The 16,521-nt window shown below is 35.4% G+C and overlaps 1 protein-coding gene and 1 long non-coding RNA gene across 2 annotated transcripts in view; one reads left to right on the top strand and one right to left on the bottom strand.

The window, feature by feature from the left end:
- GUCY2C (guanylate cyclase 2C) overlaps positions 1 to 5,398 on the top strand; it is an 83,845-nt gene extending 78,447 nt beyond the window's left edge. The window contains exons 25-27 of the mRNA XM_023226143.1: positions 1,337 to 1,431; positions 3,134 to 3,210; positions 4,792 to 5,398. Of these exons, the coding sequence (XP_023081911.1) occupies positions 1,337 to 1,431; positions 3,134 to 3,210; positions 4,792 to 4,966 (347 nt within the window). The 3' untranslated portion in view covers positions 4,967 to 5,398. The remainder of the gene's footprint in view (positions 1 to 1,336; positions 1,432 to 3,133; positions 3,211 to 4,791) is intronic.
- Positions 946 to 10,677, bottom strand: LOC111552056. The gene is made up of 4 exons (XR_002734538.2): positions 10,610 to 10,677; positions 5,157 to 5,204; positions 3,514 to 3,566; positions 946 to 1,567 (listed from the first exon to the last, which is right to left on the bottom strand). It is a non-coding gene; the product is annotated as an uncharacterized LOC111552056 (long non-coding RNA).
- Positions 10,678 to 16,521: the final 5,844 nt, after the last annotated feature.

Genomic DNA, 16,521 nt, shown 5'->3' with positions numbered 1-16,521 from the left:
AAAAAAGCATTGGTAGACATGGCTGGAGCTTACAAAACCACAGGAGGCAGAATGGTATTTTGGTAGTGTACTGACAATCTGATACTAGTTTGTCCTGGCAAATCATGCTGTCAAGGAAAAGGATGAGGTCGGGGTCAGACACACTTGGGTTACGATTGAAATTATGTTAATCATTGTAAGTATAAGTTGGGGAGAAAGCTACCTGATCCTTCTAGCCCTCAGAAAGATAAAGATATAAATTGAAAATGGAATACCAACCTTGCCAGGAGGGTTTCTGAAATCATTTGGGATGATGTCATGTTAAACGTTTAGCAATCATGGTACATGGTAGGTATACAATTTGGGATTGTCATTATTCTTACTGCTGTTATTGTTCGTGGTATTGCTATTAGGCCCCTATATTGGGAAAGATGGTACACATCAATGGACTTGTGAATGGGTGTGCCCTCACCACTTCTTTTGTCAAAGGATAACAATGTTCCAGAAGAAGGAAATTTGAGAAAATCAAGACCCCACGACTCTCCCAAATCTTCACCTTGCCCACAAATCTTTAGCTATTTACTGGAACTTTTCCACAGGCACCCAAAGCCAAACTCCAACACCCAAGCTTGGCACTACCAGTCAAATCTAAAACAAGGTCCCTCAGGCTACTACTCTGAGCTGGAATGAGAATCTATGGAGCAAAACCTTGGGATCCCCATCACTCAGGGCCCTGAAAACTGATGCCAGGCCTTCTTTCTTCCTATGTGAAATTATATTTCTTGTGTGAGGCCATTCTTGCACTGCTATAAAGAAAAACCTGAGGCTGAGTTATTTATAAGAAAAGAGGTTTAATTGGCTTTTGGTTCTGCAGGCTGTACAGTACGAATAGTGCCTGCATCTGCTTCTGAGGAGACCTCAGGAAGCTTTCACTCTTGGCAGAAGGCAAAGCCGGAGCAGGCACTTCATACGGTGAAAGCAAGAGCGAGAGAGAGAGTGGCAGGGGGCGGGTGCCACACACTTTTAAATGACCAGATCTTGTGACAACTCACTATCGCAAAGACAGCACCAAGTCATGAGGGATCCACCCCTGTGACCCAGACACCTGGTGGGGGGGCAGAGCTCCAGCACTGGGGATTAAAATCCAACATGAGATTAGGGTGGGGACACATATCCAAACTGTACCATTTCTTATCTCTCTGATGTTATTTTTAAGTGTTCTTTCATTAAAATAGCCACAATTGTTTCTTCTTGATTTAGGATTCTTATCTCAGGTATTGTTGATATCGTGAATCAATGGAAAACAAATAGGCCATGTAATGGCTGAGATTTTTATTTATCTATTTTGCATGTCCAGCTTTGAGAATTCATGTGAGTGGCTCCACCATAGCCATTCTGAAGAGAACTGAGTGCCAGTTCCTGTATGAAGTGAGAGGAGAAACGTACTTAAAGGTAAGGAGTCCACAGAGACAATACATGGAAAAAGCTCTCAGACACGCTTGGGCCACCTCCTTTGAGCCTTGGACAGGAAAATTGAGGAGCATGCTAATCCTCTTCTGTACTCGTCACAATGAGCACCCTCCAACCTCTGCAAGAGAAATGACCACCAAAAAATGTGAACTCAGAATTTTCCTTTACTCCAAAGAGCCCTTTTGACATTCTGAACTCTGCCACCATTTCCCCTGCCATATCCAGGTTTTCTCTCCAGTTCCTCCTCCAAACACAAGAGCTACATACTGTCTGGTCCAGGACTTATTTAATTTAAATCAAAACCCTTGTCCCCCCACTTACTTCCCTACTCTTACTACACAACGCTGCTATGACCTGAGGTCACCTCTCTTGCCAGTTGCTTTACTATTCCGACACTCTAGAATCACAAGGAGTAAATGACAAGGTGTGGCCCCATTCTCCTCCTCCTCCTCATCTGGAAGTTTGTTAAAATACAGATGTCTGGACACTCCACCAGGCCTGCTATGCAAGATTCTCTGTGGGTGTAGATCAGGAATCTATATTTTTAACAAGATGATGTGTTTTTTAACGAGATGACCACACTAATATTTGAGAACCACTACTCTAGCATCTTCATGCAGTTCCTCACATTTAAAACAGCTGCCCTCCAAAGCCATCAGATGTCTCCAGTTGCTTCTCAGGCTGCTTTTCCAAAGTTATTACAATCTTTTCACAACTGGCAAAGCAACTATTAACTGTAAGTTACCTGCCTCCAGTAGCCATAATGCTTCTGGCCTTTATATTTTGATTGCACCTTGGAAAAGTCTCCTTTTATGTAAGTGTCCTAACATCACACTTGCTTTTTGAGTCCTCCATAAATACATTTTTTACAAAGAACATTTACCCCAAAATAGAACCGGTTTATGGATTACTATGGTCCAAACACAGCCAATGAACCACTCTCTGTTTAAATGAGTTTAATAATATATGACAATTATATATATATATATATATATTATCAATCACTCATTTTTAAATATTGATATATATTACAGAAACATATTATTACACTTTTTTTTTAAATAATGGTTCACTGGCTGTGTTTGGACAATATGTATTTTGTATCTCTTTTTCAAATACCAGCTTTAGCAAAAACAGAGTTTCCAGTATTCCAGTAAATTTCCATACATTCCATAGCCTCCAGATGGACCCCACAAATGCCACTTAATGAGTTCTTAATTGTGATGTACATGTGTTTGTAATACGATAGGGAAACTGTAGCAAAAGTTTTGTGACAAAACTTTATTGCAAAAAAGGCTAGAAGGAAATATGGACAATGACAAGCAGTTGGATTTGTTGACGTAGCAGAATTGCAGATGAATTTTCTTCTTTTTTAAGTTAGAGTTCTTGTGATGTTGCTAGAGTGATATTTTAAAATGTCTTTTGGGGAAAAAAAAGAAAACTCTACTTTGAGAAAAGGATGTCTGCTGAATGAGAAACTTATTTTTAAAAAGGCACTTGGAAATAAAAATCTGTCTAGAGATAATGCAAATCGTAACAGGAATGTGTGATGTGCTTAAATATTGGCACTGATGAGAAATGCGGAAGTGAAACGTGTCACAGAAACAGATCACTATGGGAACAGTGGTCTACAACTGAACTGACTCATTGGCCTCCGTGGTACCTAACTCTTTTGTCTTACCAGGGAAGAGGAAATGAGACTACCTACTGGCTGACCGGGATGAAGGACCAGAAATTCAACCTGCCAACCCCTCCTACTGTGTAAGCTTCTGGGTGTGCCAGGGACAGGGAGGAAATCAGAGATCTTGGCTTTGTAAGTTACGCTACTTAAAGCCAATTTAAGTTGGCAGGTGCCTTACAAGTGGCATATATTGCATAAGAAGGGACTATACATGAGAAGGTTTAGAAACCTCCCTTCTTAGACTGCAAGAAGGGAATTATCCTGAAAGCCTGCATTTTCCTGAGACCTCAATGACAACAGAAAAGTATTTAGCCTTGGCTTCCCTGTCTGGAAGACAGACCTTGCTTCCATGAATCAGATGTGTCATCTCAATACAAAACTACCTTTTTTTTTTTTTTAAAGCTCTGGATCCTTTATCCCAAGAAGGAGCTTCCACCTGGAAAAGAGGAGGAATGAACAGACTATTTAGAACTTGAGGAGATTTTGTTATTTCATTTGTTTCATTTTGTTTACTGGCTCTGTATTCGTGATATTTTTAACTGTTAAAATTATGTTTTAAATGCCTTATCTCCATTAAAGTATACTTATAGTTTATGCAGAAAATATACTATATATTAGACAAGAATGAGTTAAAAGTTTCCTGAGTCTGGGTAGGAGCGTCTACCTATTCTGCCCACTTTCCTAGACTGTATCAGTCATCATTTTGTCCCTGCTGAAAAACTGACTATATTGCCCTGCAATAAAGCATGGCAAAGCTAGCATTGCATTCCAGGCTTGCTCGGGAGAACAGAAGACACTTTAGAGTTCACCGCATGCGTGTCTGGTTCTCACAGGAGTGGAGCATACTGGGGGCAAAGAGGCTCTCTGCGTTCCACTCCTGTCTTCATCTTTCTGTTGAGTTGCCTCATGAAAACAGGACCTGCCCCAGCCCCAAGACTGTGGTTCTGGGTCTTCACATGAAGTCTGTGTTCTCCCTGAGATGAGGAAGACAAAGTTTCAGGGTTAACTGACAGGTTTCAGTTCTCCTAAAGGTGACTCAAGTTGTCATCCGGTTGCCTATCAATACATGTTACTGCAACCATATGGCCATTTCCTTGGCTTTTGCTGTGGTTGAGAAACTCTGTCTTGCAGAGGCCTAGATGGCAGACCCAGAGAGATGGCAAGCTTCTAGAAAAGCCAAAACAACCCAAATCTTCCCTGGGGCATGAGAAACCTAGCTCCTTACTTGGAGTGTTCCAGGTCCATTCTAAACTCGTGGCCCCCTCCACCATTCTAAGCCTTCCCCAAACAAGACTCACACTGTTAAGTATGTGTGGGACCAATGAGTTTTCAGGGTTGTGTGGCAGGGGCCGAGCATCCTCCCTGCTTCTTTTCCCCTTCCTGCAGTGGCATATGTAAACCTAGATCCTCCCAACCATGCCTCCCAATTCCAGCAGCATATTGTTTCACTTTGAAATTGAAGTCTAATTTCCTAGCAGAGATAATAGTTTTTTAAGCTCATCAAAGGCAGGGATCATTTTGTATTCTTTGGATTTCCTGTGTCTAGCACAGAATAGGCATTCAAAGAGTAACTGAGTAACTGAACTGATTATTCTGGAGCTAAGGAATATTCTGTATGAATTGCTGAGAAGTTCTATTTTCTCTTCCCACCCTGTTTGCAGGGAGAATCAACAGCGTTTGCAAGCAGAATTTTCAGACATGATTGCCAACTCTTTACAGAAAAGACAGGCAGCAGGGATAAGAAGCCAAAAACCCAGACGAGTAGCCAGCTATAAAAAAGGCACTCTGGAATACTTGCAACTGAATACCACAGACAAGGAGAGCACCTATTTTTAAACCTAAATGAGGTGTAAGGACTCATACAAATTAAAATATAGCTGCACTGAGGCAGCGACCTCAAGTGTCCTGAAAGCCTGCATTTTCCTGAGACCTCAATGAAGCAGAAATGTACTTAGGCTTGGCTGCCCTGTCTGGAACATGGACTTTCTTGCATGAATCAGATGTGTGTTCTCAGTGAAGTACCTACCTTCCACTCTGGAGCCTCATTCCAGCAGTTGTTCCAGGGACCTTCCACCTGGAAAAGAAAAGAAATGAATAGACTATCTAGAACTTGAGAAGATTTTATTCTTATTTCATTTATTTTTTGTTTGTTTGTTTTTATTGTTTTTGTTTACTGGCTCTTTTTCCTTCTGTATTCATAAGATTTTTTTAATTGTCATAATTATATTTTAAATACCTTATCTTCATTAAAGTATATTTAACTCATAATTTTTGCAGAAAATATGCTATATATTAGGAAAGAATAAAAGCTAAAGGTTTCCCAAGACTGCGTATGCGTTTCTACCTATTTTGCCCATTTTCCTGGAATACATCAGTCACATCATCTTGTGCTTACTGAAAAACTGACTACATTCACTCACATTGAATTATGGCAAAGCTAGCATTGTTACTCAAGGGTGAGAACGTTGAAGGTTAGTATCACCTGCTACACATGAGGGAATTTCTGACCTTCAAACAGAGGTGTTGCTTCAGCTTGTACAATTAACAATGTGGATGGCAGTGATCTAAGTATGGGACCAAGGCAAAAGTCAAGTTCCTATACCGTACTTTTCTAACTATAAAGTAATCCATGTCTCCAAGCTCCTGATCTTTCATCAGTAAATTATGAATCATAATACCCACTTCATTTTAGACTGTGCCACCGCCCAAGCTGGCGTAACACCACTCACAGATAATTTCCTTAGACCCACAGTTTATAAGGTAAAAGGAGAAAATTGGAGATGGAAGATCTCCCCACCAGTCTGAGAATCTTCACAAGAAGCTCACTCTGGTCCTGTCTCATGAACCACTGTGAGTACCAGGTGGGCTGAAACACCAGGGATGAACTGGGGACGAAAAGCGGAGGTGCTGATTGCTAAAACTGACATGCAGACCTTGCAGCTGCTCTGCTCCAATCAGCAGAGATGCCACACTGAGAAAACTGGATGATGCAACAGTCTTACTAGAGGCAAAACCCACAGGAAAGCCTGAATCCCTGGTTAGATTTCCCACCAAAGTCCAGTGCTAATGTGGAATCTTCTTACTTGGAAACAATTAAAAGGTTTTTTTCCTTTTAAACAACCTTTAAATTCTAGCACTCTCTGGCTTCCCCAGACCAGGAAGCAACAGCACACCAGTGACTAAGTTACAATATTAAGCACTAAAGGTCTAACACCACCAAAGAATGACTGTAAAAGCTGGAAGAGGTGACCATCTCCTCAAATGTGTGGGCATCAATGTAAAGACACAAGGACTGTGAAAACTCAGGGAAATATGATACCACCAAAAGAAATCAACAAAGCTCCAGTAATAGACCCCAAATAATTGTAACATCTCTGAGAGAATTCAGAAAAATCTTAGATTTCAGGGAAGTACAAGAGAGTATAGATTAAAAAATTAAATGAAATTTGAAAAACAATCCAGGAACAAAATGAGAAAATTGACAAAGGAAAAAAATGTAAAAACACACATAAAAATAGAAATCTTAGACACAAAGGATAGAATAGCTAAACTGAAAAAGCTCATTATAAAGCCTCAATAGCATGTTTAATCAGAGGAAATAATCAATAGGCTTGAAGACAGGACATATGAAATTACCCATTAGAAAAGAAGAATTAAAAAGGATTATAGGATACCATCAAGCAAACTAACCTTCATATAATAAGAATTCCTGAAGAAGATGAGAAAGAAAAGGGTCATATTTTAAAAATTATAGCTGAAAGATTTTCAAACTGAAGAAAGATGATAGCACTCAGGTACAGGAAGCTCAGAGGTCACCAGTCAAATTCAAAGAGGAATTCCCCAAATCATATCATAATAAAATTATCAAAAATCAAAGATAAAGAAGGAATATTCAAACCAGAAAAAAAAGCATACTCAGTAGAGCTCCAATATAGTTTGCAGTAGATCTCTTAGCAGAAACTTTGCAGACTAGGAGAGAGTGAGATATAGATACAAAGTGTTGAGAAAAAGAAACTGTCAGCTAAGAATACTGTACCCAACAAAGCTATCTTTCAAACATGAGGAACAGATAAAGGCATTCCCAGACCGGGAAAAAAATAAAAAGACCCTGAGGGAATTAATCAACATGAATTACAAGAAATGTTAATGGGAGTCCAGCAGTCTGAAAGAGAAGGATGTTAACATGTAACAAGAAAACATCTGAAGGTATAAAACTCACTGGTAAAAGTAAGAACAGAAATCCAGAATAATACTGTAATTATGGTATATAAACTGATAATATCTTACTTATGAAGACTAAAACTTATTAAAGATAATAACTACAACAATTGGTAGAAAGGCAATATAAAGAGATGTAAACTAAAACATCAAAAAGTCAAAACATGGAGGGGGAATGATGTTAAAGTATAGTGTGTTTTGTTGCTTTGCTTTGCTTTGCAATCAAAGCCAAGTTCTTTTCAGTCTAAAATAATCTATTATAACTATAAAATGTTTTATGTAAGCCTCATAGTAACCACAAAGAAAGAAATCTATAATAGAGCCACTGACAATAAATAGCACAGAATTAAAACATACTACTAGAGAAAATTACGTAACCACAGAGGAAGACAGTATGAGAGGAAGAAAATAAAAAAAATTACCAGAAAAATGCAAAAAAAACACTTAAAAGAATGGCAACAGAAAACATGCTCCTATCAATAATAACCTTGAATGTAAATGGATTATATTCTCCAATCAAAAGACATAGAGTAGAGCAGGTACGGTGGCTCAACGTCTGTAATCCCAGTACTTTGGGAGGCTGAGGCAGTTGGATCACTTGAGGCCAGGAGTTTGAGACCAGCCTGGCCAACATGGTGAAACTCCATCTCTACTAAAAATACAAAAATTAGCCAGCATGGTGGCACACACCTGTAATCCCAGCTATTCAGGTGGCTGAGGCACAAAAATCACTTGAACCCAGAAGGTGGAGGTTGCAGTGAGCCGAGATCATGCCACTGCACTCCAGCCTGGGCAACAGAGTGAGACTCTGTCTCAAAAAAAAAATGAAAGAAAGAAAGAAAAAAGTAGCTGAATGAATTTTTTTAAAGAAAAATGGGACGTAACTACATGCTGTCTATAAGAACCTACACCTCTGAAGATATGTGCAGACTGAAATCAAAGGAATGGGAAAAGATATTCCATGCAAATGGAAACCAAAAAGATCAGGAGTAGCTGTATTTATATCATATAAAATAGACTCAGGTCAAGAATAGCATACAAACAATAAAGAAAGCTATTATATAAATATAAAGGTGTCAATACAACAGGGGATGTAGTAATTGTAATATATATGAACCCAATACTAAGGTAAAATGTAAAGCAAATATGAATAGACCTGAAGGGAGAGACTGTCTATAATATAAAAGTAGTAGGGGACTTTAGCACCCCACTTTTAGCAATAGACATATCATCCAGACAGAAAATTAATAAACATGGAGGTTAAACTGTACTTTAGACCAAATGAACCTAACAGACTTTTACAGAACATTCTACCTAACAACTACAAAATACACATTTTTCTCAAAAGTGCATGGAGGATTTGTCCAGACAGATAATATGTGAGGGCATAAAACAAGTCTTAATAAATTTAAAGTCAAAATTATATTAAGTATCTTTTCTGACCACAATAGAATAAAACTAGAAATGCGTGACAGGAGAATTTGACACAGTGGGCATGGGCATGTGAGAAAAAAGAAGAAAGAAAGAAAGAAAAAAAAAAAACCGGAGCAAGCTGGAAACTCTACAAATATACAGAAATGAAATGACATGCTCCTGAATTACTATTAGGTCAAGGAAAAAATTAAGAAGGAAATTGACATTTTTCTTAAGACAACTGAAAATGGAAATGCAACATACAAAAATCTATGGAACACAGCAAAAGTAGTTCTAAGAAGGAAGTTTATAGCAATAAATGCCCACATTGAAAAAGAAGAAAAACGTCAAGCAAGATGACTTTGATCTTAAGAACTAGAAAAACAAGAACAAACTTAATCCAAAATTAGTAGAAAAAAAGAAATAATAGAATGGAATTAAATGAAATAGAGATTTTTAAAACAATACAAAAGATCAACAAAGCAAAAAAACAATTTTTTTTAATATAAACAAAACCATATGCCTTTAGCTAGACTTACTAAGATAAGACTCAAATACATAAAATCAAAGATGATAAAGGAAACACGACAACTGATACCACAGAAATACAAAGAATCATAACAGACTAGGAACAACTAAATAACAATAGATTAGAAAATCTAGAAGAAATGTATAAATTTCTGAACACATACAACCTTTCAAAATTGAATCATAAAGAAACAGAAAACCCAAACAGAACAATAACAAGTAACAAGATTGATGTAGTAATAAAAACTTTCCCATCAAAGAAAAGTCCAGGACCCAATGGCTTCACTGCTTAATTCTACCAACATTTAAAGAAAAACTAATACCAATTCTACTCAAACTATTTCAAAAAGTTAAGCAGAAGGGAATACTTCCAAACTCATTGTCCAAGGCCAACATTATTCTGATTCCAAAACCAGGCAAGGACTTCAAACCAATACCACTGATGAACATACATGCAAAAACCCTCAACAATATACTAGCAAATAAAATTCAACAGTATATTGAACAGATCATTCACCACGATCAAGTGGAATTCATCTCAGGGATGCAAGAATGGTTCAACATACACAAATTAATAAAGATGATACACCAAAGTAAAAAATCAAGGATAAATACCATAAAATCATTTTCATTGATGCTAAAAAAGCTTTTAATATAATTCAGCCTGCCTTCATGATAAAAATTCTCAACAAATTGGACATAGAGGAAACATACTTCAACACAATAAAGGCCATAATGACAAACCCACAGCTAACATCATAGTGAACAAAGAAAAGTTGAAAACTTTTTCTGTAAGATTTGAAGGAAGACAAGGATACCCACATTTATCTCATAATTTCAACACAGTATTGAAAGTTCTAGCCACAGCAGTTATGCAAGAGAAAGAAATAGATGGCATCCAAACTGGAAAGAAGGAAGTCAAATTTTCCCTGTTGGTAGACAACATAAGCATATACAGAAAACCTAAAAGACTCCTCCAAAAACTGCTAGAACTAATAAATTTAGAAAAGTTGCAGGATACAAAACCAACACAGAAAAATCAGTAACATTTTTGTATTTCAATAGCGAACTAACTAACTCTCTTGGAAAAAAAATCAAGAGAGCAATTCTGCTTACAATGGGTCCAAGAAAAAAAAATACCAAGGAAAAAACTTAATAAAGGAGTTAAATGAGCTCTACAATAAAACCTATAAAACACTGATTAAAGAAATTGAAGAGGACACAAATGGAAAAGATTCCATGTTCATGAATTCAAAGAATTAAAATTATGGAAATGTTTATATTACCCAAAACAATGTAAAGATTTAATGCAATTCTCACCAAAATACTAATGGCATTCTTCACAGAAATAGAAAAAAAAATCCATATGGAAATCCAAAAGACCCCAGAAAGCCAAAGCAATTTTGAACAGAAAGAACAAAGCTGGAGGCATTTCACTGCCTGATTTCAAAATGTACTATAAAATTGCAGTAACCAAAACCACAGGGTACTGGTATAAAAACAGACACATAGACCAATAGAATAGAATGGAGAACACAGAAATAAATTCATGTCTTTACATTCAACTGATTTTCAACAAAAACATCATGAACATGCATTGGAGAAAAGACAATCTCTTCAATAAATGAGGGTAGGAAAACTATACATCCACATGCCAAAGAGTGAAACTAGACCCCATGTCTCACCATAAACAAAAATCAACTCTAAGTTGGTTAAAGACTTAAACATAAAACCCCAAATTATGAAAGTACTAGAAGAAAACATAGGGAAAACACTTCAAGACGTTGGCTTAGGCAAACGTTTTATGGCTAAGACCTCAAAAGCATAGTCAAAAAACCCAAAATAGACAAATGGAACTATATTTAATTAAAAATTTCTGCAAAGTAAACAACCAACAGAGGGAAGAGACAACCTGCTTGAGTGCAACAAAATATTTGCAAACTATTCATCCAACAAATGACTAATATCCAAAATATATAAGTAACCCAAACAACTCAATAGCCAACACACACACACACACACACACATAATCCAAACTAAAATTTCAAAAATAAGCAAAATACCTGAATAGATATTTCTCAAAATAAGATATACCAAAGTTCAAGAGATATATGAAAAAATACATGTTCAACAGGGAAATGCAAATCAAAACCATGGTAAGTTATCACTTCACCCCGACTTATTTAAATGTTTAAATAAAGCTATTAAGTAAAGCTATTTAGATTTCTAAAAATTAAAATAAAATAAAGATATCACCTCGCCCTAGTTAGAATGGCTATTATCAAAAAGACAAAAAATCACAAATGCTGGCAAGGATGTGAAGAATGCAATGCTTGTGCACTGTTGGTGGGAATGAAAATGAATACATCCATTATGAAAAACAGTATGAAGGTTTCTCAAGACATTAAAAATAGATCATAAAAATTACACACAGCTAATTTAAAAAATCAATATACTTTAACACAGGAGTAAAAAATTATGCCAACTAATCAAAGGGAAAAAGAAGTGCATGAAACAAAACAGAGCTACTAAGAGCTGTGGGAGAATATCAAATGGTCTCACATGTATGTGATTGGAATCCCAGCAGACAAAATAATTCAGAAGAAATATTTGAAAAAATAATGCCTAAATAAAGTTACAGTAACCAAAACCACATTACTGGCATAAAAAGACAGATAGACCAATAGAAGAGAATAGAGAACACAGAAATAAATTCATGCCTTTAGATCCAACTGATTTTCAACAAAAGCACTACAAACATACATTGGAGAAGAGACAGTCTCTTCAATAAATAAGGGTAAGAAAACTATAGATCCACATGCTGAAGAATGAAAGAGTTTACCAAATGTAACGACAGCCACCAAATCACAAGTTTAAGAATCTCAGAGAAATCCAGTTAGGATAAATTCCCAAACCCTCATCTGGGCATATTATACTTAAACTGCTGAAAACCAAAAATAAAGAAAAAATTGTGAAGATAGCCAAAGGTGAAAAAAAGACATTGCACACAGAAGGACAAATATTAAGATTTACTGCAGACTCATATTCTGAAACTATGCAAGCTAAAAGACAATGGAATGACATCTTCAAAATGCTGAGAGAAAAAAAAAGAATTTTATACTCAGCAAAAAAAAAAAAAATACACATATTTCAAAATACAAAATAAAGATGTTCATGCCCCTAAAGTGAATGTGAGGATTTATTGTCAGCAGACAAATTCTATAGTAAATTTTAAATAAGGTTCTTCAGGCAGAAGACATTCAATACCAGATACAGACTTGGATCCATACAAAGAAATGAATGGTACTGGAAATAGAATATATACAGGTAAAATTTTTTTATTTTTAATGTTCTAAAACTAGTCATGTGTTTACCTTCTTGTTTTTGATTTCCTATTGAATTACACAGATTTAGAAAACTGTAGCTTTATTTTAGTTTCCTTTATGACACTTCACCAAAGGAGACATATAAATGCAAACATATATCTACATATATAAATGTTCAACATCATTAGTCATTAGTAAAGTGTAATTAACACAACAAAAAGATAATACTACATACTTATTAAAATGGCTACAACTTGAAGTCTGACAATATGAAGTGCTGATGGGGATGCAGAGCAAGTGGAACTCTCATACATTGTTAACAGGTATTTAAAACAGTAAAGAAACTTTGGAAAATACTTTAGCCCTTTAAAATATGAATTAAATAGACACAATAGGATCTAACAACACCACTCCAACAAATTATGCAAATAAAATGAAAACTATGTTCATATGAATATGTTTCTGAATGTTTATATTAGTATTATTGTTAAATTTTAAAAAACATATTTTTCAACAGATACATGAATAAAGTGACTATGGAGTACCCACACAATCATATGCCACTCAGCAGTAAAAAATAAACTATTGTTCATAAAACATCAGGTCAATAAAAAAATTAAGAAAAAATTTTTTTAAATTTTGAAACAAATAAAAATTGATATTCAACATACCAAAACCAATGGGATGCAGCAAAACCAGTACTAAGAGGACATTTTATAGCAATAAACACCTACATCAAAAAAGTAGAGAAAGATTTCCAACAAACGACCTAATGATGCACCTTAAAGAACTATAAAATCAGTAACAACCTAAGCCCAAAACTAGTAGAAGGACAAAAAAAGACTAGAGAAGAAATAAATGAAATTAAGACTAAAAACATGATATCAACAAAATGAAAAGTTGGTTTTTTGAAAACATAAACAAAACTGACAAATGTCTAGCTAAACTAATAAGGAAAAAATATTCAAATAAAAATTTCAAAGATGAAAAAGGAGCCATTACAACTGATACCACCACCAATTCAAAGGACAGTAGATACTATTATGAGCAACTATATGCCAATAAGTTGGAAAATCTAGAAGAAATGGAAAAATCCTAGACTGACACAACCTACCAAGATTGAATCATGAAGAAACAGAAAACCTGAACAGACCAATAATGAGAATGAGATAGAAATAGTAAAAGGTTTCCCATGAAAGAAAAACCCAAGACCTGATGGCTTTACTGCTACATTAAACCAAAAATTTAAAGAAGAATTAATATCAATTCTGCTCTAACTTTAGAAAATAATTGATGAGAAGGCATTCTCCCTAACTCATTCTGTGAGGCCAGCACTACCTTGATTCCAAAACAAAGACACCACCACCACCACAACAACAAAAAGCTATAGGCCAATATCACTAATAAATATAAATGCAATAAACCTCAACAAAATACTGGCAAAATACTGGATTCAACAACATATTAAGAAGATGATTCATCATGATCAAGTGGGAATCATCCCAAGGATGCAAAGATGGTTCAGTATATGCACATTAATAAATGTAACACACCACATTAACAGAATCAAAGACAAAAACGATAAGATTATTTCAATAGATCCAGAAAAAGCATTTGATAAAATTCACCATCCTTTCATGATAAAAACTCTCAGCAAATTAGACATGGAAGGAGCATACCTCAACACAATAAAGGCCATATATGACAAATTCACAGCTAGCATCATACGCAATGGGCAAACTGGAAAGCTTTTCCTCTAAGATCTGGAACAAGACATGGATGCCTACTTTTATTTAACATAATATTGGAAAGTCTAGCCAAGCAAATAGGCAAGAGAAAGAAAAGAAAGCATCCAAATTGAAAATAAGGAAATCAAATTGTCCCTGCTTCCAAGGCACATAATCTTATATATCCAAAACCCTACAGACACCACCAAAATACTGTTAGAACTAATAAACAAATTTAGTACAGTTGCAGAAAACAAAATAAACACACCAAAATCTGTAGTGTTTCTATATGCCAATAGTAAATAACCTAAAAAAAATGAAGGAAGCAATCTACAGATTTTGTGCAATCCCTATCAAAATACCAATGATATTCTTCATAGAAATAGAAAAAACAATCTTGAAATTTGTACAGAACCACAGAAGACCCCAAATAGCCAAAGCAATTTTAAACAGAAAGAACAAAGCTGGAGGCATCACACTACCTGACTTCAAAATATCCTACAAAGCTGTAATAATCAAAACAGTATGGTATTAACATAAAAACAGACACATAGACCAATGGAACAGAATAAAGAATACAGAAAGAAATTCATGCACTTACATCTAACTAATTTTTGGCAAAGACACCAAGAACACACATTGGGGAAAAAGATATTTTCAATAAATGGTGCTGGAACTGAATCCCTATCTCTTAATATATACAAAAACCAACTCAAAATGAATTAACTTAAATGTAAAAACAGAAACTAAAAAACTTCTAGAAGACAACATAGGAAAAATTACTCAGGACATTGGTCTGGACAAGGATTTTTTGGGAAAGATCTCAAAAGCACAAACAAACCAAAGCAAAGATGGACAAATGAGAGTACATCAAACTCAAAAGCTTCTGCATAACAAAGGAAACCAATCGATGAAGTGAAGTGATAACCCAGAGAAAGGAGAAAATATGTGCAAATTACCAATCCAATATGGGATTAAGAATCAGAATATATAAGAAATTCAAACAATTTAATAGCAAAGAATTATTAATCTAATTTTAAAATAGGCAAAAAGACCTCAATAGACATTTCTTAAAAAACATAAAACATAGAAATGGCCCACGGGTATATAAAAAAAGTTCAATATCATTAATCATCAGATAAATGCAAAGCCAAACTACACTGAGATATCATCTCACCCCAGTTGAAATGGCTTTTATTCCAAAGGCAGGCAATAACAAATGTTAGTGAGGATGTACAGAAAGAGGAACCCTTGTACACTGTTGGTGGGAATGCAAATTAGTACAGCCACCATAAAGAACATTATGATGGTTCCTCCAAAAACTAAAAATAGAACTACCATATGACTCAGCAATCCCAATGCTGGGTATATAGGCAAGAGAAAGAAAATCAGGATATTGAAGAGATATCTGCATTCCCATGTCTATTGCAGCACTCTTCACAATAACCAAAATATGGAATCAACTTAAGTGATTACCAATGGATGACTAGCTAAAGAAAATGTGGGGTATATATATATATATAATGAAATCTCATTCAACCATAAAAAAGGAAGAAATACTGTCATTTGCTGTAAGATGGATGGAACTGGAGGACATTATGGGTAAGTGAAATAAGCCAGGTGCAGAAAGACAAATACTGTGTGTTCTTACTCATGTGTGGGAGTTAAAATAAAAATTGATTTCATGGAGGCAGTAAATATAATGGTGTTTACCTAAGGCTGGAAAGGGTAGCGGAAAAGTGGGGGTGAAGAGGGATTGGTTAATGGATAAAAATATAGTTAGATAGAAGGAATAAGATTTAGTGTTTGGCAGCACAATAGAGTGCTTATGGCTAACAATAATTTATTGTACATTTCAAAGCTAGAAGAGAAGATTTGGGATGTTCCCAACACAAAGAAATGATAAATGTTTGAGGTGATGGGTATCCCAATTACCCATATTTGATTATTACACATTGTGTGCATATATCTAAATATCATATGTAATACATAAACATGTAGAACTATTATGTATCCATAGAAAATAATAAATGACAAAATTAAATGTTAAAAAGCCAATACAGATGATTCCTTAAACACAATTCCCTAAGAGAAACCAGACCCCAAAGACTATATATTGCGTGATTTCATTTAAATAACTTTTTGGCAAAGGGAAAATTCTAGAAATAGAAACCAGGTC

Source organism: Piliocolobus tephrosceles, chromosome 10, assembly GCF_002776525.5.
Source record: "Piliocolobus tephrosceles isolate RC106 chromosome 10, ASM277652v3, whole genome shotgun sequence".
In the NCBI taxonomy this organism is placed as follows: domain Eukaryota; kingdom Metazoa; phylum Chordata; class Mammalia; order Primates; family Cercopithecidae; genus Piliocolobus; species Piliocolobus tephrosceles.
Note: the sequence above shows the minus strand (reverse complement) of the source record. Positions and strands in the feature narration are given on the sequence as shown.